This window comes from Gnatocerus cornutus, chromosome 3, assembly GCF_029298725.1.
Source record: "Gnatocerus cornutus isolate USDA-ARS CGAHR chromosome 3, icGnaCorn1.1, whole genome shotgun sequence".
NCBI classification, from domain to species: domain Eukaryota; kingdom Metazoa; phylum Arthropoda; class Insecta; order Coleoptera; family Tenebrionidae; genus Gnatocerus; species Gnatocerus cornutus.
The window spans coordinates 17,036,384-17,059,717 of record NC_142235.1 but is presented as its reverse complement, the minus strand read 5'-3'; the positions used below and the strand labels follow the sequence as shown (position 1 = coordinate 17,059,717).

At 33.5% G+C, this 23,334-nt stretch overlaps 1 protein-coding gene across 6 annotated transcripts in view; it reads left to right on the top strand.

The window, feature by feature from the left end:
* The first annotated feature begins 7,064 nt into the window (after positions 1–7,064).
* LOC148177628 (optomotor-blind protein-like) overlaps positions 7,065–23,334 on the top strand; it is a 63,959-nt gene continuing 47,689 nt past the window's right edge. For 5 of the 6 annotated variants that reach the window (XM_088032234.1, XM_088032232.1, XM_088032230.1 and 2 more), the window contains exon 1: positions 7,065–8,003. In XM_088032234.1, the coding sequence (XP_087888360.1) occupies positions 7,528–8,003 (476 nt within the window). In that variant the 5' untranslated portion in view covers positions 7,065–7,527. The remainder of the gene's footprint in view (positions 8,004–23,334) is intronic. The other variant, XM_088032231.1, reaches the window with a different exon arrangement.

The window sequence follows — 23,334 nt, the reverse complement described above, 5'->3', positions numbered from 1 at the left end:
ATGACTGAAAAAACGTGAAAAGGGCCGATGATACCGCGTCTGGACTCCCATCAAAGCGTTTCGTCTTTTGTCGTTGATCCGGTAATTAGAGGAAATCTCTGGACAATAGCGGTGTCGTTGAAGACCTTTCGGCGTTACCTTAGCGACACGCCCTTTATAAAGTGACATCAAGCTGTTATGCAGCCTCCGGTCGGCTTTTAATCTGCTTAAAATTAAACGAATATAACTTTGGGATTCTGATCTTTTAATTAGGCGCAATTTTTTTTTCCGTTGCTAACATTTCCCCGACAAAACACATGTCAGTTAAAATACTTCGATAATGATTACCGTGAACGTTCCGCACGCATAGATACGCGTTTGTCATTGCTAATGTTTAACAGATATGTGTTTTCATGGTGTAGTTTTCCCATTCGTTGGGTGACGTTAAACCAAAAATTATAAGTAATTACGACTGTCTAACAATGAAAGACACATCCGCGGTGGTTCAAGACTCCGTGATGTGTTATTTCGTGCGGTTTTCGTTACGTTACGGTTAACGGGGACAAACGCAATGTGGCTTCACACGCTTTTTTATCGGTTTTTTTCAATTTTTCTTTGTTTTTTGGGAGTCAAACTCATATTAGCACAGTTTTGGATTTTGTCTGAAATTCTGCATCAAATGAGTACCAATAACTCTACAAATCAGCTGTAGATCTCCAGCGGAATATATTTGAGTTTTTCCAAAAAATTGAATTTTTGAATTTAGATTCTAGAAACGATAGCGAAAATCGCATCTTTCAATCTGTCGTAGTTCCAGACATATCGAGTACTAAATATTCCGGAGCGAAAATCTAAAATTTCAATCGCTTCTAGTTTGGTTATTTGTCGATGTACGTAAAAGATTAGCACAGTTTTAGATTTTGCGTAAAATTCTGCGTTAAATGAGCACCCAATAATTTGAGTTAGCTTTACAAATAAACGAGAAATTGACGAAATTAGATTTTTAAAATGTTAATTTGGAGTCATATTTCAAAATTTTTTTTGGTCCGAAAATATCATTTCATACTTTTGAATTATGCATCAATTAAAAGAGCAGCTCAAGGTCTATCAAATAGCCAAATCTCTGATCGGTAGGTCAAACAGCTTACGAGTGGCGGCCAAAAACAATAAAAATTTCAAATTTTTTTGTAGTTTGAGTTGGAGTGTTTTTACCAAAAAAATTAATTATCGAATTTTGGATTTTTGAGAGCGAATTCTGAGCAATAAACGCACGAGAAGAACAATGGCGCAAACTGCATGTTTCTATCTGCCGTAGTTCCGGAGATATCGAGCAAAATTTTGCCCCCTGGTGACAACTTGAAACTTCAGTCGCTTCTAATTTGGTTATTTATTGACGTACGTGAAAAATTAGCACAGTTTTAGATTTAGCGTGAAATTCTGCGTTAATTGAGTACTAATAACTAGAGCTTACTTAAACAGTAAACGAGATATTGACCGAATTAACATTTCAGAAGACTTATTTAGAGTCAGTTTAAATGAGCATGATCCGACAAAAAGAGCGTTTAATATCTTTGAGTTATACATCAATAAAAAGAGCAGCTCGAGTTCTATCATTTGGCCAAATTTCTGATTGGTACGTCAAATAGTTTACGTGTGGTTGTCAAAAAAACAAAAATTCAAAATTTCTTATCGTTTCAGTCGGATTTTTTTTTCCAAAAAAATTGACCATCGAAATTTTGACATCTGAAAGCAGATTGTAAGTTACAAAAGCGCGATTAAAACGATGAGAAAAACCGAATTTTTCTATCTGTCTTAGTTTCGAAGATATTGAGCGTTAAATCTTTCAAAACACAAAATTCTCTATTCAAAATTTTATTTGCTACTAATTCAGTTATTTGTGGATTTACGTTAAAAATTCACACACTTTTGGATTTTGCGCGAAATTCTGCTTACAGTGAGCATCAATATTTTAAATTTGCACCGTGAGTAAGTAAGATATTATTGACGGAAATAGATTTTGAAATAGCACTAAATATTTCGGCCCTCGGGCGGCAACTCAAAATTTCAAACGCTACTAATTCGGTTATTTGTTGACATACGTAAAAAATTAGCACAGTTTTGGATTCTGCATGAAATTCTGCGTTAATTGAGCATCAATAACTATCGCTTGTTTCACAAATAAATGAGATATTGACCGAATTAAGTTTTTTTTTCATGGTCAGTATTAACGAGCATTTTCACAATGAAAACAGCGGTTAATATCTTTGAGTTATACATCAATCGAAAGAGCAGCTTGAGATCTATCAATTGGCCAAATCTCAGATCAGTACGTCAAATAGTTTACGAGTGGCAGTCAAAAAAACAAAATTCAATTTTTTTACCCTTTCAGTTCATTTTTTTCAAAAAAATTGATTATCGAATTTAAGACATCTAAGAGCCGATTTTAAGCAGAAAAAGTGTAAAAAAAACTTATGATAAAAACCGCATATTTATATCTGCCGCATTTCCAGAGATATTCCGGAGCTTCAAAAATTTTGCTCTTTGGCAACTATACGAAACTTCAACCGCTTCTAATTTGGTTATTTGTTATTCTTACATTTTTGAATTCAGCTTGAAATTCTGCATAAAATGGACCGCAACAACTTAAGTTTGCTCTAGAAATAAGCGAGATATTGACCGAATTAAAATTTTCGAGAGTTTTTTTGGGATCACATTTAACAATTTTTTAGGTTTGAAAATAACGTTTAATATTTTTGTGTGCTACATCAATCGAAAGAGCAGCTCGAGATGTATCAACTGGCTAAATTTCAGATCGGTAGGTCTAACAGTTTACGAGTGGGAGTCAACAAACCAGAAACTAAAAATTTTTTATCACTTGAGTCAAAATTGTTTTTCCAAAAAAATTAACAATCAAGTTTTGGATATCTGAGAGCGATCGAGCATCGAATTTTAGATACTTTAGATCAAATTTTTAGCAACAAAAACGCAAGAAAAACTGCATCTGTAGTTCCAGACATATTTAAATATTGAAAATTCCAGAACTAAAAATTTACCATACGAGTCTTCAATCGCTTCCAATTCAGTAATTTTTTGGCGTACCTAAAAAATTAGCACAGTTTTGGATTTTGCGTGAAATTCTGCATAAAATGAGTACCAACAACTTTACTTTGCTCCACCAAACAGCTAGAAATCGGGCAAAATGCCTTTATCTCATTGGTCAAAACATTTTTTTCGAAAATCTAGAATATGTAATTTTCTTTTACCTTTGTTTTTTTGTGTTCTTTTTTGTCATCACCCCAAACTCGAATAATTTTGCAACTGAATTTGTTCTAGATATCTAAGAAAATCTGTATGAATCAATTCAGCTTTGTCAAGCCATCAATTTTCTTTAATTAATTCGAAACTAAGAAACTAATTATCTGCTACATAACCAGTAATGTAATCTCTAATTGAAAAATGTTTTAATTACTTCTCTATGTGTAGAAACCAACTTCGATTTTTTCACAAAAATATAAATATTTGTGCGTGTGCCTCAAGACGCCACATGCGGCCCAATGTTATTTAAAATCCAGGAAACGGTAAAACCGCCTGAAATTGAAATTTATTGAAAACTAGGTATGTAATTATGAGATAATTACAAATTTTAATATTAATATCAAAACGGCTCGAGAAATTAAAAACAAATATCAATTGTAATTAGTTGAGCGTATTTATATCGAATTCTGTTTAATAATTCATTATTCAAAAACAATAGAAAATAATTATCCAAGCACTCCCTTTCGTCCTCGCCGTCCAACAACACAAACCCATCGAATCCATTAATTGCAAGCATCTCAAACCCGTCAATCAATACCTCGCTATCATCAAACACCACCGACCATCGCCGTCGCCATATTGCAAAAAATACAGGACGTCCCAATAAACAACAACTAAAAAACAACGAAAAACCACCTACTGATCGTAATTGATAAAGTGAGCTGTGCAAGGCTTCCAGTATATAACTGACGCCGACAGCAATCCAGAAGGCAGTGGAAGAGGGCGTGGCGACAATACCCCGCTGTCAGAGAGGGGGGATCAGTAACGCGAAGTGGGCGGTGCTTAACACTGCTAATCTTTTCCGAAAATCACGTCATCTCACTCGGACACATCGATAAAAACACAGCTAACTGAGGTATTTTATGTGATATCGGTATGAAGAGGCCAACTTGATTTTACACATTAAATAGCTGTTAGCTGGAATAGTTATCGTTTAATCGCAATAGCTGGGGATTTTATGCGCGCACAATACAAAAGTGCGTAAAAACTGGAGTACCTCAGGGCTCACTCTAGCGACCATTCCTTTTGATTTTTTTACGGATTTTTGTTAATTTCACAACATGGCGCACGCCCCGAGACGCCGCGACGGCAACGTCTCGACGCCTTGCGTCAGTTAGTGGTGGAATAGCAGTGGAAGCACGTCACTGGTGTCTTTCGGGGTTTTATTAGGACGATCTTGTTTATAAATATTGGACAAGGCAGAGGCGGCGCAGAGTGGGGGTGAGTAGAGCTGATTTTCGCGTGTTTCGGGTAATTGTACGTTTAACTTATCTGATTCTTGAATATGAAAGTGTAAACGACTTCGTCGTAAATGTCGACAGGATAAGTGATGAAAACGAAGAAAGAAGAATTTTTCAGTGAGGGTAATTAACGTCATTAGTGGACATTCCTGCATAATTATTTTAATCGTTTGATGAGTTTTTTCCTTCGTTTTGCTCACACTTGACCAAATTTTGACCGCCACAAAACTCCATCAAATCACATTTTTACTACAAATTTTTTTATAAGTGCCCAGGGGCCTAAAAACTTCAAACGGCTTTAAGAATTCGATATCTAATGCTTGTTGACAGTGCAATTATTAATACTAATTATAAGTAATTAGTATAATGATGAACATACTTGCATACATGTAAAATACAGCAATAGTTAGAATTGCTCCGAGTAGAAAAAAATTGCAGGACTTTTATGGGTACTGTTGGAACCCGTATAATATATTTTTTAAATTTTGTTTCTACTGGTAATGCCAAATTTTAATTACATTCCCAACTGTCGGAAAAAAAATTGAAAATGTTTTTGTATATGTAGAACGAACGGCTCTAATTCTAGCGAACGAATACGTGAACGAACAGTTTTTTACTCTAGCTGCTCTAATGTACAGAACGAGCGACTACCAATTAAAACAGTTTTTAGATTTATGTATTCGTTCAGTATTGTAATTAGACTGAACAGAGAATTTGTGTTCTGCTTCCTTTAATGTAAAAACGAACGAATACGTGAACGAATTGCTGTATTTTTACTCTAGCTGCTCTGATGTATAGAACGAACAACTGCAAATTAAAACAGTTTTTGAATTCAAGTACTAATGGATTTAAACTGAACAAAAAATTTGTGCTCTATCTGCTCTAATGTAAAAACGAACGAATACGTGAACGGATTGATATATTCTTACTTTAGCTGCTCCAATGTACAGAACAAACGACTACGAATTAAAACAGTTTTTAGATTCATGTACTTCGTTCGGTAATTTTTTTTAGACTAAATAGAGCATTTGTGTTCTGCCTGCTCTAATGTAAAACGAACGACTTTACAAGCGCATGGAACAAATAAGTGAAAAAAAATTAGAACGTTTTCTTTAATCAAATTTTACAAAAAAAATTAATTGACATGATTAGGGTATTCGTTCTGTAATGGAAGCAGATCGAATCGACGGAATGCAAGCAATATTTTCACTCTGCCTGCTCACATGGAACGAACAAACGAACGTTCGATTCGTACTGCAAACACTAGTGGAGATTTAGTTTACTCTAAAACTGTCCAAAATTACGAAAATTTAATTTAATAAGACAAATTAAAAAATCATTTAAGGAACAAACCAAAAATTTTATAAAAATCCATTTCTGAGGGCAATAAATAATCAGACAGGCCATGACTTTCAACGAGATTTTGGTGTCATAATTACCGACGTTTAAATATTTGAGGTTATATAGAAGCGACGTACGAAATGTCATTCAAATGCAACAATATGTCATTAGAGGTGCGATTGTTTAATTGTTTTTTCAATAGTACCAAATTATAAAAAAGTCATGGCCTGCTTAATTTATTTTTGAACGGATCACACGGTATAAGTTTTTGTGGTTGTGTGCATCTAGGGCTCTAAATTTTTATCTAGAGTCAAATTAAAAATCTACTTTTAGGACAAAGCAAAAATTTTCAAAATTTTGTGGTTCTAGGACCAACTTTTTAGCGAGCTGTTTAAAACAAACGGCCCAAGGCCTTCTTTCTAAAAGCGACCACAATCATTGTACGATTTTCTGCATTTCTAAATATTAAAAATTTGACTTTTCGAATTTTTTCCAAGGCTTACTTCAATCATAAAATAAATGCACGCAAAACAAAATCGTTATTGCCCACCCTGTATGTCCAACTTGAACGCATGAATGAACGTCAGAGGGCACTTATTAAAATTTTACGCATCTATAAATATGTTTCAGCCACAACATAACCTATAAATCACAGAGTTACGACAATGTTGATGCTTCAAAACTGTTAGAACCTTAGTTTTATGTCACATAAAGTAATGAAAGAGAAAATACAATAATAGTAATACTAATAATGATAATTGAATCAGGGAAACTTCAGTCTCGTGCGCAATAAGTTCTCTTTATTTTTCTCCCTCTAGTTACAGAAGTAATCGCCCCGCTGCAGTTCCAGGAAGAAACTTGATGTTAAATACCGTGAAAATCTTATCAGAGGCGCCGCGAAAAAATTTTCTGTTTGGCGGATTGAAAATGTTTGTTTGAATAAATAGATACTGTTTGAAATGTAAACATGAAAGTTCAGCCGCGTGGATTGAAGTTAGCTAACTAGTTGTAAAGTGGTATTAAAAAATGATGACGTTTATTTGTGTAGCCGGTGCGAAAAGAAAATGAAAAGACGGGAAAAGAGCAAATATTGAAATGAAAGTTGGTGGTTTTGGGGAAGTAATTAAAATTTGGCTTGTCCGTTTGCACCCCCAATTGAGGCAGTATTTTTGTTTCCAGATGTAGACGTGTCGGCGTGTCCGTGTGTATGTGCGCGTCATCCCCGTCGAAAAGGAGCATCAAACAACATCAATGTCGCCTGGGCAGAAAAAGGAAACCGACGAAACCGGCGTGTCACAAAAACCTCTCGTAACGCCTCCATAGGCATAACCTCCTAACTCCTGCCCACCGTAAGTGTGAAAAGTGGGGGAGAAATGTCGCCCGCGGATTGGCTAGCACGGTGTCAGCTCCGGCGGCTCGACCAATCCCGTCGCTCCGCTGTCATTAACACACACAGTGTCGAATCTGCGGGTTTCCTGCTATAGTCGTCGCTCACACTTAACCCGGGAAGGAGGTGTCAGACTTCACACTGAAAAAACCACCCCTTGGACATCGGTGCTCCAGTGGCGTCCAGTGCGCGGTGTAGTGCGGTGCGATGTGATTCTGTGTGAAAAACGGTGAGAAAAGGGTGAGACAAAGCAAAAGCTGCCAGATGCGTTTCGATACGTCGCTGGAGCAACCCCTCGACGCCAAAGTGAAGAACACTATGGCCTACCACCCCTTCCTGCAGCTGCCGCGCCAGACGGACTTCAGCGTGAGTTCGCTGCTCACCGCCGCCAACAACAACCCCTCGTCGCCGCCGACGCCTGGGTTTTTTCCGTCGGCGGCGTTGGCCGCGTTCGGCTCGCAGAATCCACACGGGTGCTATCCAGGGACGCTCATCCCCAAACTTAACCATCCTCATCCGCATCATCCGGCGCTTGCGGGACATCCGTACACGACGGCGGAGGACGTGGTGCTTGCGGCCGTCGCGGCGCATAACCATCATCCGGGGATGCGACCGCTTAGAGCGATACAACCAGAAGAGGATGGGGTGGTCGACGATCCCAAAGTCACACTAGAAGGAAAGGATCTCTGGGAAAAATTCCATAAACTTGGCACGGAGATGGTCATCACCAAAAGCGGGAGGTGAGTCCTCATTTTACAACCCCCGACGGAAAAATCATTTTCGCGAGTGTTAACTATCACAAAAGTGAGTGTTATAGTTAAATTACCAAGCTCTATCTTCAATATTCTTTCGACACAGTGTCCGAAAAAAGGTTAATCCGGCCCATAAAAATCTACGACTCTAGTGACATTTTATTCGCTAATTTACAAACGTGTGGATTACTAAATATGCAAAAATAATTTATTTAATTCTTAGTTAAGTCGGTATTTCGACAATTTTATAAAAAAAAACTAAAATATTTACTTTAAAAGCGAGTTAGAGTCAGATTTAAAATATTTTATTATAACTAATCTCCAATTAATTCTTAATCAGTAATTTAAAATAAACTTGTTGCTATTCAAACTGTCTCAACTGACATTTTATTCCGCGATTTGCCAAGTTTAAACTAACTGAGAATAAAAAGTGTGGCGCCAGTTTTAACTAAAACTATTTACTTTAAAAACGACCTAACTAAATTTACTTAATTTTTATTCAGGAATTAGAACCAACTTGTTGCTGTCTAAAATAGCTAAGTAGGGAAGTTTTGTGCTATTTGCTACGTTTTAGATAGTGTTAGACTTTTTAGAAAATTGTAGTAAAATCGGTTAATTTTGCTTAAAATAACTAGCCAATTCTTGTCACAATAAACCGTCTAATTCTCGAGATTAGTTAATTTGTGCTTTTGATTTTCTTAACTTGGAGTGTATTTTAGCTAATCCTAGAAATTTTCTGAAGTAAATCGACCAAAATATTTGATAAAAAACAGTTAAGTCTAGAATAATTTTTTTTCAAAGTTCTCGCGACCAAAACCGTCAAAATTCTTCGGATCTTCGTAAGTTAAAGAGTATTTTAGCTAAGACCACAATTTTTTTCGATGTAAATGTCCCAAAAATTCGACTAAAAAGTTACGTAAAATAACTAACTTTTGTGGTATTGAACCGTCAAATTCTAGACATTTATTTTAGCTTTTTAGACTAACTTATTTTAGCTACTTAGAGATTTTTTTATGTAAAATTTGTAAAAATTAACTTAGTAAATTTTTGTACAAATTGTAATAAAAACTCGTCACTAAAAACGACCAATTTCCAGAGATTAGTTAAGTAGTAGAATTCCTAGTTTTTTCCACACTCTAACTTGGGAAATATTTTAGCTAATTCGATAGAATTTTTGGTGTAAATGCCCCTAAAATTCGACTTAACTTTGCATAAAACGCAAACTAACTTGAAGACTATTTTAGTTAGTTTTAGTAATTTTTTCGTGTAAAATTTAAAAATCCCAGTAAAGATTAGTTAAATTTTGCATAAATTTATTCTCTCAGAGAAAATTTTAACTAATAATTTTGCTATTACTCAAAAAAAGTGTTTTCATACTTTGGTAACACTGCAAAAACAATTGAATGACACTAACTTGCAGACTATTTTAGCTAGTTTTAGTAATTTTTTCGTGTAAAGTTAAAAAAACCCAGTAAAGATCAGTTAAATTTATTTAAACAAAAAGTGTTTTACATACTTTGGTAACACTGCTAAACCAATTGAAAATGACACTTGGAACGTCAGTTGAACGACATTTCGTACATGACCTAACCTCAATGTTTGATTGACATCCAGTGTTGCCAAAACCGCACTGAAAGTCATAGCCTGTCTGATCAACCAGATTATTTTTACAATCTTTTGTTATTTCCACGGTAAATTGTAAAACTCCTCACCACAAATTGTCAGAATTTGCCGTTTTTGGAATTCCAAATCCAATTTGACAAATTTGAGGCCGCTATTTATTTTTATCAGTCATTTGCGATACGAACTTTTCTATTAGCGGCGCCACAAAACCCTTTTAAATCGCGCGACAGTTTCACTTGCCGACGCTAGAAGTTCAAGTCCGCGTTATTTATGGCACGATAATTACAAACCAAACGTCACTAAATTCTGCAATCAAACACTAAAAGGACAATTTTCTTAAAAGCTTTGCCGCGATAAGACGTGTAATAATAGCGTTTTTTTCCCGCCAGTGGGTCTAAACCCGGTGGGCCTGGCGGCCATTACGCGCATTTTTCGAAAAAACTGCGTCGAAAAAGCAGCCTTGACATTGCCGTAGTGAAGGCTGGAATTGATTTATGGCATAAACCGGCTGTTATCAGCGGTAATTTGTCGAAAATTTGTCGAGTTTTTGCGCGGGGAAAAAAATGTCCCCCAGGAGGCCGTTCCGGTGCCTCAGCTATCCAACCGCTATGGTTGCATTTCCTCCGAATTTTCCAAAACCGGCGAATCCGCTCTCCTAATTGCTGTTAAACTCGATTAAACCGTTCCAAATGAGATGCACGTGTAAAAAACCCGACGATTTATGGCCGCGAGGTGCGTGATGGATTTTTCAATGAGCCGAAACGTCGCGGCACGAATCGATCGAGACGAGGGCTAATTATTAGCACCCCTCTAAAGCTCTCCAGACGTGCAGTGGCGCGAGAATCTCAAGGGGTGAAAACGTTGGTCCGCCAGCAGAGGCTTGCGGTACGCTAATTCTGGAGATTGAGAAGATAATTAATTCTGTTGGTCGTCAATTTTCCCCCGATCTGGCGGACAAAGGCCATGTCGGATTTGTTTAAAAGGCCATTAATAATATTTTTAAGTGTTTCTAGGATGTCGAAATGTTTACCTGGGCCCATAAAGCCGTTTACCTGTTTAAATTTATTAGTTTCGTGTATTGTTTACTCTGGAAAAAAAGAGTTTCGTTTTATGGTTGTTCAGAGCTCAATCGTGTTTCTCACCTTGTCAGCAAAACAATTGAGAAATTGCCCGCCAATTATGAAAATTATGATGATGATGTGAACGTGACCTTAGCCGGACTTTTCCGGTGACGCGAAATCCGAAAAAATCGACGGATCCGAAAACGTTGCAATCAAGTAGGCGTTGGAGTGTAATAAATCAAGACGAACATTTACTGTGAATATGCCACCAACATGGTATTTACAAAAACATATATTATTAGAGATTGGTTATAGCAGGTATAATATCACAATACAATCAGTAGGATAATAGGAGGCCATGACAGGACGAAGCTCGAGGCGATCTTGCCTTAATTCTAGGGTACAGATCTAGCAGGCGCCTAAACAAGACGTAACGACGGGTCCATGGCACACTAGGATGCACGCAATGTCTGCAGCCGGTTACTGGGCAACGACGAAGGTGAATCGAATCGCTTAATTATTGCTCCCTCACGGCGCTGATCGGGTCCCGATTTTGTTCAGGGCGAATGTCTCTGGGGTTTAGAACGCCCTATTTCAACCCTCCAATAAAAAAATATTTGAAAGAACGGTGGCAATTTTTGTTTGGTCCAAAATTCTGTGATTTGGGACGAGTTTTGAGTTCGTTCTTCCAAAAAAAATCTAAAATTTTTGATTTTTGTTCTAACATTTTGTTGTTTAAGACACTTAATAAACACTTCTGGGGTAAGAAGTTTAGCAAATCTCACTGCTCTTGTGCCAAAACTGGCAGATTTACCAAATGTAATCGAAAATTTTGTATATTTAGTTGGACCTAAAAATAAAAAATTTTAAAAGTCTTAATTGTTGCTCTAAAATTCTGTTTTTTGGGGCACTCAATAAACTTTTCTAGAGTTACAACTTCACCAAATTTCGTTGTTCTAGTGCTCAAACTGTCGAATTTACAGAACTAAATAGAAAATTTTGCAATTTGAGTTGGATCCAAAAATAAAAAATTTCTACAAAAATTAAATTTTTGTTCTAAAATTTCGTATTTTAACACACTTATTAAACGCATCTGTTGAAGCAAGTTTACAAAATTTTGTTGCTTTACTCCTAAAACTATCGGATTAGCTAAATCTAATAAAATATTATGCCATTTTTAGTTGTACCAAAGAATAAAATATTCTCAATTTTTTAATTTTTGTTCTAACTTTTTGTAGTTTAAGACTCTTAATAAACACTTCTGGGGTAACAAGTTTAGCAAATCTCACTTCTCTAGTGCCAAAACTGGCAGATTTACCAAATGTAATCTAAAATTTTGTATATTTAGTTGAACCTAAAAATAAAAAATTCTAAAAGTTTTAATTTTTGTTCTAAAATTCTGTTTTTTTGGGGCAATCAATAAACATTTCTAGAGTTACAACTTCACCAAATTTCGTTGTCCTAAAGCTTAAACTGTAGAATTTACAGAATTGAATAAAAAAATTTGCAATTTGAGTTGTACCCAAAAATAAAAATTTTTTAGAAAATTTAATTTTTGTTTTAAAATTTCGAATTTTAACATACTTCATAAACGCATCTATTGAAGCAAGTTTACAAAATTTTGCTGCTTTAGTCCTAAAACTGTCGGATTTACTAAATCTAATAAAATATTTTGCATTTTGAGTTGTACCGAAAAATAAAAAAATCTAAAATTTTTAATACTTGTTCTAAAATTTTGAATTTTAATAGTCTTAATAAACGTTTATACAGAAACATCTTTCCAAAATTTCACTGCTTTAATGCAAAAACTGTCGGATTTAAAAATCAATTAATAGAAAATTTTGCATTTTGTGTCGGATCTTAAAAAGAAAAATTGTAAAATTTTTAATTTTTGTTCGAAAATTTCGAAATTTTTTGCACTTAATAAACGCCTCTATAAAAACAACTAAACAAAATTTCACTACTTTAACGCTTAAACTGTCGAATCTACAAAATTTAATAAAAAAGTTTGCATTTTGTGTAAGTTCTAAAAATAAAATTCTATTTTTTTTAATTCTTGTTCTAAAATTTTGTATTTTAGGGCACTCAATAAACTTTTCTATTGTTACAACTTTACCTAATTTCGTTGTTCTAGTGCTTAAATTGCCGGACTTACAGAATTAAATAGCATATTTTGCATTTTTGTATTTGAGTTAAATCTGAAAAATTCTAAAATATTTCCTTCTTGTTCTAAAATTTTGTAACTTAAAACAATCAATAAACGTGTTTACTGTAATAAATCTCTAAAATTTTACTGCTGTAGCTTCAAAATTGTCGAATTTGTACAATTAAACACAAATGAAAAATAACTACTTAAATTTTAAACTCGACCAAAAAATAAAAAATTTTAAAATCTCTAATTTTTGTTTTAAAGTTATGTAATTTTACACAGGTAATAAACACTTATAGAGTAACACCTCCACGAAATTTCATTGATCTAGTGCTAAAACTCTTCGATTTACTGCGATTTATTTTGAGTATGATGTAAAAAAAAATATCTAGCACTCTAAATTTTTATTCTAAAATTTTGTAATTTAAAATTTTTAATTAAACACCTCTTTAGTAACAACTTTGCCACGTTTCTTTGCTTAAGAGTCAAAATTGTCAAATTTAGAATGTTTCAGAGAAAATTTTGCTTTTTAAGTTTGACCAAAATTTGTAAAGTTCCAAAATTCTTAATTCTCATTCTAATTTTTCCAGTTTTGCCAAAACATTCAAAGGTACAAAATATAACAGATAATTAAAATTTTAAGTGGAACCTAAAAGCGAACTCTTAAAATTCTGTAGGTATCATAAATTCAATAATTTGTTGTTTCTTCAAAAAAGTTTATTAATTGTTTGAAAACACCAAATTCTATCACAAAAAGTAAGAATTTTAGAACTGAATATCGAAAACTTTAGTCATATTTTTGAAGCTCAATTTAAAGTCATAATTTTAAAAATTACACAGTACTTAGTGAAGTAGTTAAAATGTCTTTAAAACTTTCAACATAATTTAACTTTACTTGGCTCAATTTACACCTAATCACGTGAGACATTTTTGATTCCGATCCAGCAAATCGATTTCCATCTAATTTTGGCGTGGAGCCAGAAATAATAATTTGATCGTCAGGTCTACCACCTCACTTAAAAATTTCCCGAGACATTTTAATGTCGCCATTCCCACATTTGCATTCATGGCACAAACAGGTGTCATAACTCACCTCGAATTTTTTATCGCGTATTAAAGGTGCCAAAACCCATATCCACCCAACACGTCGATTTCGTCCAAGGTGACGTGAAAATTACCATTTCCCACAGCATAATTCACGTTGTACACCGGAATAAATAATTTCGATTCCAGTAACAGGTCCGCTGGTAATTATACAGGGCTAAGGACACGTCATCGTCCATAAGATGCCGAACGAAGGGTTGAAATAGATATCTAAATAGCCAATAATTATACATCGAGTTCTCCCCTTTTGTTGGTTATTTCTGCCAATAATTATACACCAATTATTCTCTAAAGCGTCTTAATAATTTATTAACACCACTTTGTAATAATTTAGAGTTTTCAGAGGACCGAGAAAAAATTCATGACTAATGACTCTGACTTCGATCCGGGACGCCGGATTCCGGTCCGCGTTTTTTGTCCGGTGTTTACCCAGCAATTTCGTGGTTGAATTTAAAATCACGCTTTAATCATAGTGGAGAGAGGTGAGAAAATGATGCTGGGCAATTATGGTACGCTCGCTCTTCACGACGAGAATTCGTTTCGAAGTTATGCGGGAAATTGGCCGAAATGAAACGAAGATATGAGTTTGATTGAGAAATATTACCTCGCTGATATTTGAGATATTTTTTCATTTAAGGGGCGGGGGCGGATTGCAGCATCGGCGAACGTGGGACGCTCGAAAATAGTCCTTAAGCAGAAAAAAAGGATTTTTAGTTAGACTCAAAGAGGAAAAGTTCTATAATTTTTAATTCTTGTTCTGAAATTTCACACACGCAATTAACGTTTTTTAAGTAACAGATCTACCAAATTTCACTGCTTTGACCTTAAAACTGTAGGATTTTCAAGGCTTTAAATAAAATTTTAAATCCTGAGTTTGCACCTACAAGAAAAAATTACATAATTTTCTCCTTTTGTTCTCAGATTCTGTAATTTAGTACACATAACATACGAATTGGGAGTAATAAACTCAGCAAATTGCATCAGTTTAACTTTAAGATTGTCCAATTTGCGCAATTAAACAGAAATAAAAAAAAGTGAATTTTAAGTTTGAGCAGGAAATGAAAAATTTTAAAATTCTTAATTCTTGTTCTAAAAATTTGTAATTTCATAGACGACATCTAAAGTAACAAATGCACTAAATTTCAGGGCATTAGTGTGAAAACTGCCGAATCTATATGACCAAATATTAAATTTTGAATTTTGAGTTTGTACATACAAAAAAAATTCAAAATTTTCAGCTTTTGTTCTAAAATTTTGTAATTTAGTACACATAACACACGAATTTCAAGCAATAAATTCTCGTAAGTTTCATCGTTTTAACTTTAAGATTGTTCAATTTTCACAAGTAAACAAAAATAAAAAAAAGAATTTTGAGTTTGATCTAAAAATAAAAAATTCAAAAAATTATTAATTCTTGTTCTAAAATTCTGTTATTTTATAGACGTAATGAAGATATCTAAAGTAACAAATGCACAAAATTTGAATTAATTACCGTGAAAACTGTCGAATTTACATGACTGAATACAAAATTTTCAATCTAGAGTTTGTACCTACAGGTAAAAATTCTAAAATTGTCTTCTTTTGTTCTAAAATTCTGTAAATAAGTAGACATAACATACGAATTGGGAGTAATAAACTCACCAAATTTCATCGGTTTAACTTTAAGATTGTCCAATTTACACAATTAAAAAAAAAAAATGAGTGAATTAAAAATACAGATTTCTAAAATTTTTCATTCTTGTTTAAAAATGGTGTAATTTTATAAACGTAATGAAGATAATTGAAGTAACGAATGCATCAAATTTCAATGCATTACCGTAAAAATTGTCAAATTTACATGACTTAATACAAAATTTTGAATCTTGAGTTTCTACCTACAGGAAAAAATTCTAAAATTTTCTCCTTTTGTTCTAAAATTCTGTAATTTTGTACACATAACACACAAATTCGGAATAATAAACCAATCAAATTTTATCGTTTTAACTTTAAGATTAACCAACTTACCCAATTAAACAGAAATAAAAAAAGTGAAAGTTTGAGCTGAAGATAAAAAAAATCAAAAATTTTGTTATTCTTGTTCTAAAATTCTGTAATTTTGGAGACTTAATAAAGGCATCTAACAAATGCAGTAAATTTTAATTCATTGACGTGAAAATTGTTGAATTTACATGACTAAATACTAAATTTTGAATCTTGAGTTTGTATCTACAGGAAAAGTTTTTAAAATTGTCTGCTTTTGTTCTAAAATTTTGGAATTTAGTACACATAACATACGAGTTGGGAGTAATAAACCCACCAAATTTCGTCGGTTTAACTTTAAGATTATCCAATTTACACAATTCAACAGAAATAAAAAAAATTGTGTTTGAATTAAAAATAAAAAAATTCTAAAATTTTTAATTCTTGTTCTAAAATTCTGTAATTTCATAGACGTAATGAAGACATCTAAAGTAGCAAATGCCCCAAATGTTAATGCATTACTGTGTAAACTGTAGAATTTACATGTTTTAATACAAAATTTTGAATTTTGAGTTTGTACTTACAGGAAAAAATTCCAATTTTCTTTTTTTTTGTTCTAAAATTCTGTAATTTCGTACACAAAACACTTTAACTTTAAGTAATAAGTAATAAATTCTGCAAATTTCATTGGATTTTCTTTAAGATTGTTCAATTTACACAATTAAACCAAAATAAAAAAAAAAATTAAGTTTGAGTTGAAATTGAAAAATTCTAAATTTCTTAATTCTTGTTCTAAAATTCTGTAATTTTATAAACGAAATGAAGATATCTAAATTAACAAATGCACCAAATTTCAACGCATTACCTTGAAAACTGTTAAATTTACATAAAAAATGTTGACTCTTGAGTTTGTACCTACAGAAAATAATTCTAAAATGTTTTCCTTTTATTCTAAAATTTTGTAACTTAGTAGTTTGGGAATAATAAATCCCCCAAATTTCATCGGTGTAAAAAAATGAATTTTGAGTTAATAAAAATTTTAAAATTGTTAATTTTTGTTCTAAAATTCTGTAATCTCAGAGACGTAATGAAGATGTATAAAGTAACGTCTGCACTACTATGAAAACTGTCAAATTTACATGACTGAAAACAAAATTTTAAATTTTAAATTTTGAATTTGTACAAAAAAAATCAAAATTTTGTTTTCTTTTGTTCTAAACTTCTGTATATTAGCACACATAACACACGTGCTTGGAGTAGTAAATTCACCAAGTTTTATTTTTTTAACTCTAAAAAGATCAAATTTATAAAACTAAACTGACACAGGATACACAGAATGTCTCAGAACTTTCATTTAGGTAGTGAAAAAAACTTTACTAAAGTCATGAGGTTTGAAATTAGAGCTAAGTGAAACCAACAAAACCAAAAATTTTCCACCCAATGGTACTTATTGTCGAATTTCGGTATTGATTTGTAAACCCACCATCGCCTTGGTTCCCACCGCGCATAAATCGTCTTCATATTTGAATATTTATCGTAAGCGCTTGTTAATGAAACCATTATTCTAATGAGATGAGTTCATCAAAAAATAGTTGTTTCGAAAAGTACCCAACGTGACGAATCTAACTCGTCGAAACACCGTCCAATTAACAACGCGAACCACGAATTAACCGACCGGTTATTAGTTCTCGAAAGATTTATGACTTCCCTTCAAAATTTCTAACAATGATGATAATAAGGCAAAGTCGAGACCACCTGTCAATAGACCACACATAACCTCGATTTTTCGTACCTAATTCCACACATATACTCGGTGGTTCATAAAAACTGAATAATGATAGGTTCCCCTCGTGTAGTTTTTTCCCTTGGCCGTTTAAAAACACACATTGAGTTGTCCAAATCGCTCTTGTTTTTTTCGTCGGCGGGCGAGGAAGGAAACTCCTTTGGTCCGCTGTACCTTATAGCTAAAGTCAATAAGGTATAATTTAGTATTTATCATATTTTCTGTGAGGTAGGTACACGTGATCAGTTGGTGAAACAACGGCGCAGCGCCTCACCAAGCCCACTTTTCAGTTTGGCCGACTATACCTCGTAGTTATTATGATATACTCGTTAGTTAACAACGTTGTTATATGAGTGCCAGGTTGGATGTAATCAAGGTGAGCCGAATTAGCCCTTCGTGGTCGGCTTGCGAGCAGACTTACCTTCTTCGTTCCTCCAACCTTGTCCCGTTCTTACCTTTCTCTTGGAATCAAGTCATCTGCTTTTCGATTTGTGGATGGATCTTGATGCTAATAAGGTGTTTGGATCGGTTAATGATCTGATATAGCAATTTCGTAAGGTTTATGGCTGCTTTTTTCTAGATGGCAGGTGTTAATTTCATATGACTATTCTTTTGCTTTCGCTGACGAGTTTTAATGGCTTTTTTCGGGAAGAAACGATGGGCGATGGACGCGAAAAAACATATTCTTTTGATGGGACATTTCCGCAACAGATGAGGGTTTATTGGGATAACATATGGGGCATTCCACGCTCAAACGAACATGATTTAATCTCGAGCTCATTAAGGGTTCAACAGAATTATTTATCGTGCATGGTGTAAACAACTAATCTCAAATTTCTTAACTATTCATTTTCATCGATTGGCCCGCTGCACTGGAACTGTAATTCAATTAACCTATTTAGGTTGACCACTTTGCTCTTTGACGTTGCGCGTGCAATTTTGCAGAGTTAATTAACCCAATGGCCGGTTTTAGAGCTCGAAATTGAATTTTTTGCACTTGGAGCTGCGATAGTTCGTTCAAAGTTGTCTAAATTCTGTTGGTTTTCCGCTTCATTCTCTAAAATCTACGACATTTTTTACTAAAATTAAAATTCTTCACAGTTTTAGTGCAAGTAACTCCACTAAATCTCAAAAAAATCAAACAAAAGATACAAATTTTTGAAATTTTTATTTTAAGACGAACCAAAAATGTTCGACATTTTTTACGAAAATTTGCAATTTTGACAATTTTAGTGCCAAACCTATCAAATTTGGAAAGGTTACTAATCTTGAGTTCTTTAGTAACTCCACCAACTCTCAAAAGGATAGAGCAGAAGATATAGATTTTCGAAAATTTTTTTTAGGACTAACCAAAAATTTTCGACATTTGTTACGAAAACTTCCAATTTCGACAATTTTAATGCCACATTGATCAAATTTGGGAAGGTTACTAATTTTGAGTTGGTTATTAGCTTCACTAAATGTCAAGACGATAAGACAGAACACAAAAATTTTAGAAATTTTTATTTTTAAGACTATCTAAAAAGTTCCAAAATTTTTACAAAAATTTGCAATTTCGTTTATTTTATTGCCTCACCAATCAAATTTGGGGAGGTTACTAACTTTGGGTTGTATATTAACTCTACTAAATCTCAAAAAAATAGAGAATAGAGTAAACTTTTTAGATATCTTTCAGTGGGCTTTAGACACTATTCAAATTACTTACTTAGATTATCTAGAACTTCTTGCTTATATCATAAATTCAATGCTTTCTAAGATACTGAAAATTGTATGAATTTTCTTCAGTCGCCAAAAGCATCAGCTTTTCGAGTTTTTCTAGATTCTAGAGATATTTTAGATATTTTTTCAGAATCTTTGAATTTTCAGAGATGTCTAGCTGCGCTAGAATCTCTAAATCCTATAGTTTATCTACAATTTTAAATCCTAGATCTTTTCTCTAGATCGCAGCAACTATTTTATCTTGATTTCCCTAACTGTCTAGATTCTGTTGATTTTATTTGTTATATTCATTGATTTTGTCATATTATTTATATTTTTTCATTTTCTATTCTCAATTGTTTTGCTAAAATTTTCTAAAAACTGTAAATACAATACACACTTTTCAAGATATCTTTCTGTAGGCCCTAGAGACTAGAAACAATCCAAATTCTGTTCTCTATAGTAAAAATACTACGTTACACTCAAAATTGTATAAATTTTCTTCAACTTCTAGTTGCTTAAGCTTTTTGAGTTTTTCTAGATCCTAGAGACACTTTTAAATATCTTTCCAGAGTCTCTAAATTTTCTGAGTTATCTAAATTTTCTAGAATTCTGTAATTCTTTAGTTTATCTAGAATCTGACATGTTCAGTATTCCGACACTTCAGTTAAGTCCGACTTTTGAAGTGCTCCGATTTTCCATTTTTTTATTATTTTTAGTATTTTAGTTAAACTTTGCAAATTCTTTCAAATTGCTAGATAATTTTATAGTTTATCTATCTTCTTTAAATTTTCTATGATTATAAGTCTTCCAATTCGTCGGTTGTTTAAAATATCCAAATTACTCAGATTATCTAAATTTTCGAAAATCTTCAATCTGTTATATTGTTCCCCAATTTCTCTATATTTACTGGTATCTATATCCTAGATTCTAGACAGTCTTCAGATTCTCTGTGTTTTATACAATCCCTTTTATTTAAACTCCAATATTCTAGGATCTCCAGCTTTTCTATACAATCTACATTATCTAGAATTTTCCAGATATTTTTCTAAAATTTAAATTATCTGTAGTCCCCAAATCCTAAATTCTCGCTTTTCATTGAAATCTGTCTCTACTTAGTCAGTAAAATTTCAAGCTTTTAGTCAGATTTAGTGCAATTTTCGGTTCAATTTACCTCAATTTAGTTTGCCTTAAATTTTTTAGTTAGTCTAATTTTTTTATTTAGTCTGTCATTTTAATCCGATTTAGTCTAATTTGGTCAGATCTAGTACAGTTAAATTGAACTTGATCGTGCTTAGTCTTTCCAAAACGGTTTTTATTGATTAAATTATAACAACTCGTTCTAGTAAAACTGTAATCTTACAGGAATTAGTCGATTTAATCAATGAATTACTAATTCCTTAATTTTACTTTTAGTACGTTTTTCTATAGTCTGATTTCCTCCGATTTAGTTCGATTCTGGGTTAGTAAAAAATAGTTTTAATTATTAATCTATTGGTCTTAAAATTAATCGGATTCGGTCAAAAAAAATTAAATTAGTAAAGGCCAAACTAAATTAGCAGCAAAAGTAATTGTCGCTTTTTGTTAAAATCTATTGAAATTAGTCATATCTAGTACAGTTGACTAATACGAGCTGATCGAACTTGTACAATCACGCTAATTTGAATTAGCTTAGTCGATTAAAATCCAATTAGTAAAGTCTAATTTTTAATAAAATTGAAATACTAGATGTTCTAGTTCTATTCAATTGGAATCTCTATAGGTACTAAAAATACCAGATTAGTTTCATATTTTGTACAATTTTTCTCATTTTTATTCTCATCGATTATGAAAAGTTTTCCTGCTTGACTTGTGCATTTCTAACGACATCGATTTATTTCCCATTTAACGAACGTGTGTTTCCTAACGAGAAACATTTAATTAAACAATTTTATAGTGTTAAATGTGGGTAATTAGTGCAAATGCAGTGCGATTATTGCACTTATTGGAGCAATTAGGAGTGATTACCATCGCGCCAAGGTACAAGTTCAAATTCTAATTTTTTCGGCATTGACTTGTATGGGTACCATGGTGGTGTTGCGGGTCCGAGATTACCACACCGATTAACATGAACCTACTTATTAGCAATGTTGAGCATTCACTTAAAAATAAATAGAGAACAGGCGCGTTGTACTAATCGATACCCATAAAATGGGTGTGTGTACACTCTTGCTGAAAAAAAAAAAAAGATATTCAAGCCCCGCGCTCTAAACTGCAATTATGACTGACACAAAAATTCGCCTCGAACTCTCGAATTTATAAAATTATAGTGTCGCCATTTTTCCGGCCATATGCAAATTGGTCGTTTTTTCGAGTTTCCGATCGATACATGTGCATTCGGTCGAGTTGGCTGTGCTCTTGGCCGATCGTCATCTTGTTGACGCGTCCGACCGTATATTATGGAGGTATAGAGAGATGATTACCTCGCCGCCTTCTCTTCAATTTATACTAAATTTCCCAAAGGTGCTAACCTGATGCGAAATAACTCGAGTGTGCAAAGCTTTGGCGGCGGCGCCGCCGCCGCCACCGAATACATCACACTGAAAAATTCATAGCGAATCGACACGCTGAGGAAGAGATGCACTTTTCAAAGCGTTTTACCTCGGAATTATCGGCGTCGTAAAAACGTCTTATCTGCATGTTGACTTTATCGGACATATGTCTGGGGGTCGAGGCGGTCGAAGGTCAACAGATTGGTTGGAGGAGGCGGTGTCATAAATATCACACGCCGCCACCGACTTTGATAAAGTTTGAGCTTTGATGAGTGCAAGGTGCAAGTGTGATCGGGACTTTTCCTTTTCATTTGATCGTTAAAATGATGATCAGCAGTGCGAGAACTGGACTGGTTTAGAAGTGGCAGCCATGGCTTTGATTTATCGCTTTGAAATGATCACGCCGAAATTCTCGCCTAATTAGAAAGACTAAATTGCGCTCCATACAATGTTGTTTTCAGATGGCGACCATCATTTCAGTTGCTAATTTAGTCAAGTTTATTAATTTAATTTTGACTAGATTCGGCTCAGTGCTCAAAATCTACTAATTTGCTTAAATTTTACAAATTCTAAGATCGAACGACTAATTGAAACTTGTTGATTAGCACTCTCCTTTTTACTAATTGAAAATCGACTTTTACACAGAATTAGTCAGGAAAACTCTAATTTAGCTCGGATAAATATGACCAAGTGAATTAGTCCATATCGAAGCAAAGCAGATTGCTGCAAATTGTACTAAATCCGAGTAAAGTCTTGGAATTAGTAAATTACTTATTCAATCGACTAATCCCGGAAAAATTACCGTTTTACTAGAATAAGTTGTTTGAATTCAACCAATGAAAATGGTTTAGGAAAGACTAAGCACGTTCAAACCCAATTAAACTTTACTACATCCGTATAAATTAGACTAAATCGGATTAAAATGACAGATTGAATGAAAGGATTATACTAACTAAGAAATTTAACTCAAACTAAGTCTCAGTAAATTGAACTAAATTGTACTAAACTTGACTAAAACCTTGAAATTTCTCGGACTAAGCAAAGACAGATTTTTACTTAAATCTGAAAAATTATTGACTAATTAATTAATAAGATGACTATATTGGCCCACTTAGTCTCTAAATGATTTAATTTCACCGAATTCGACTAATTCTAAGATCGAAAGTTTAATTGGAACTTGTCGATAAGTAGTTAACCTATTTTTTACTAATCTAGAATCGACTTAATTCTACAGAATTAGGCAGAAAAACTAGACATACGACCTAATTAGGCTCGGATAACAACGACTAAGTAAATTAGTCCGGATTGGAGAAAAGCACATTGCTGTAAAATGTACTAAATCCGAGTAAAGTCTTGGAACTAGTAAATTATGATTGATTTAACCGACTAATCCCGGATAAATTATCGTTTT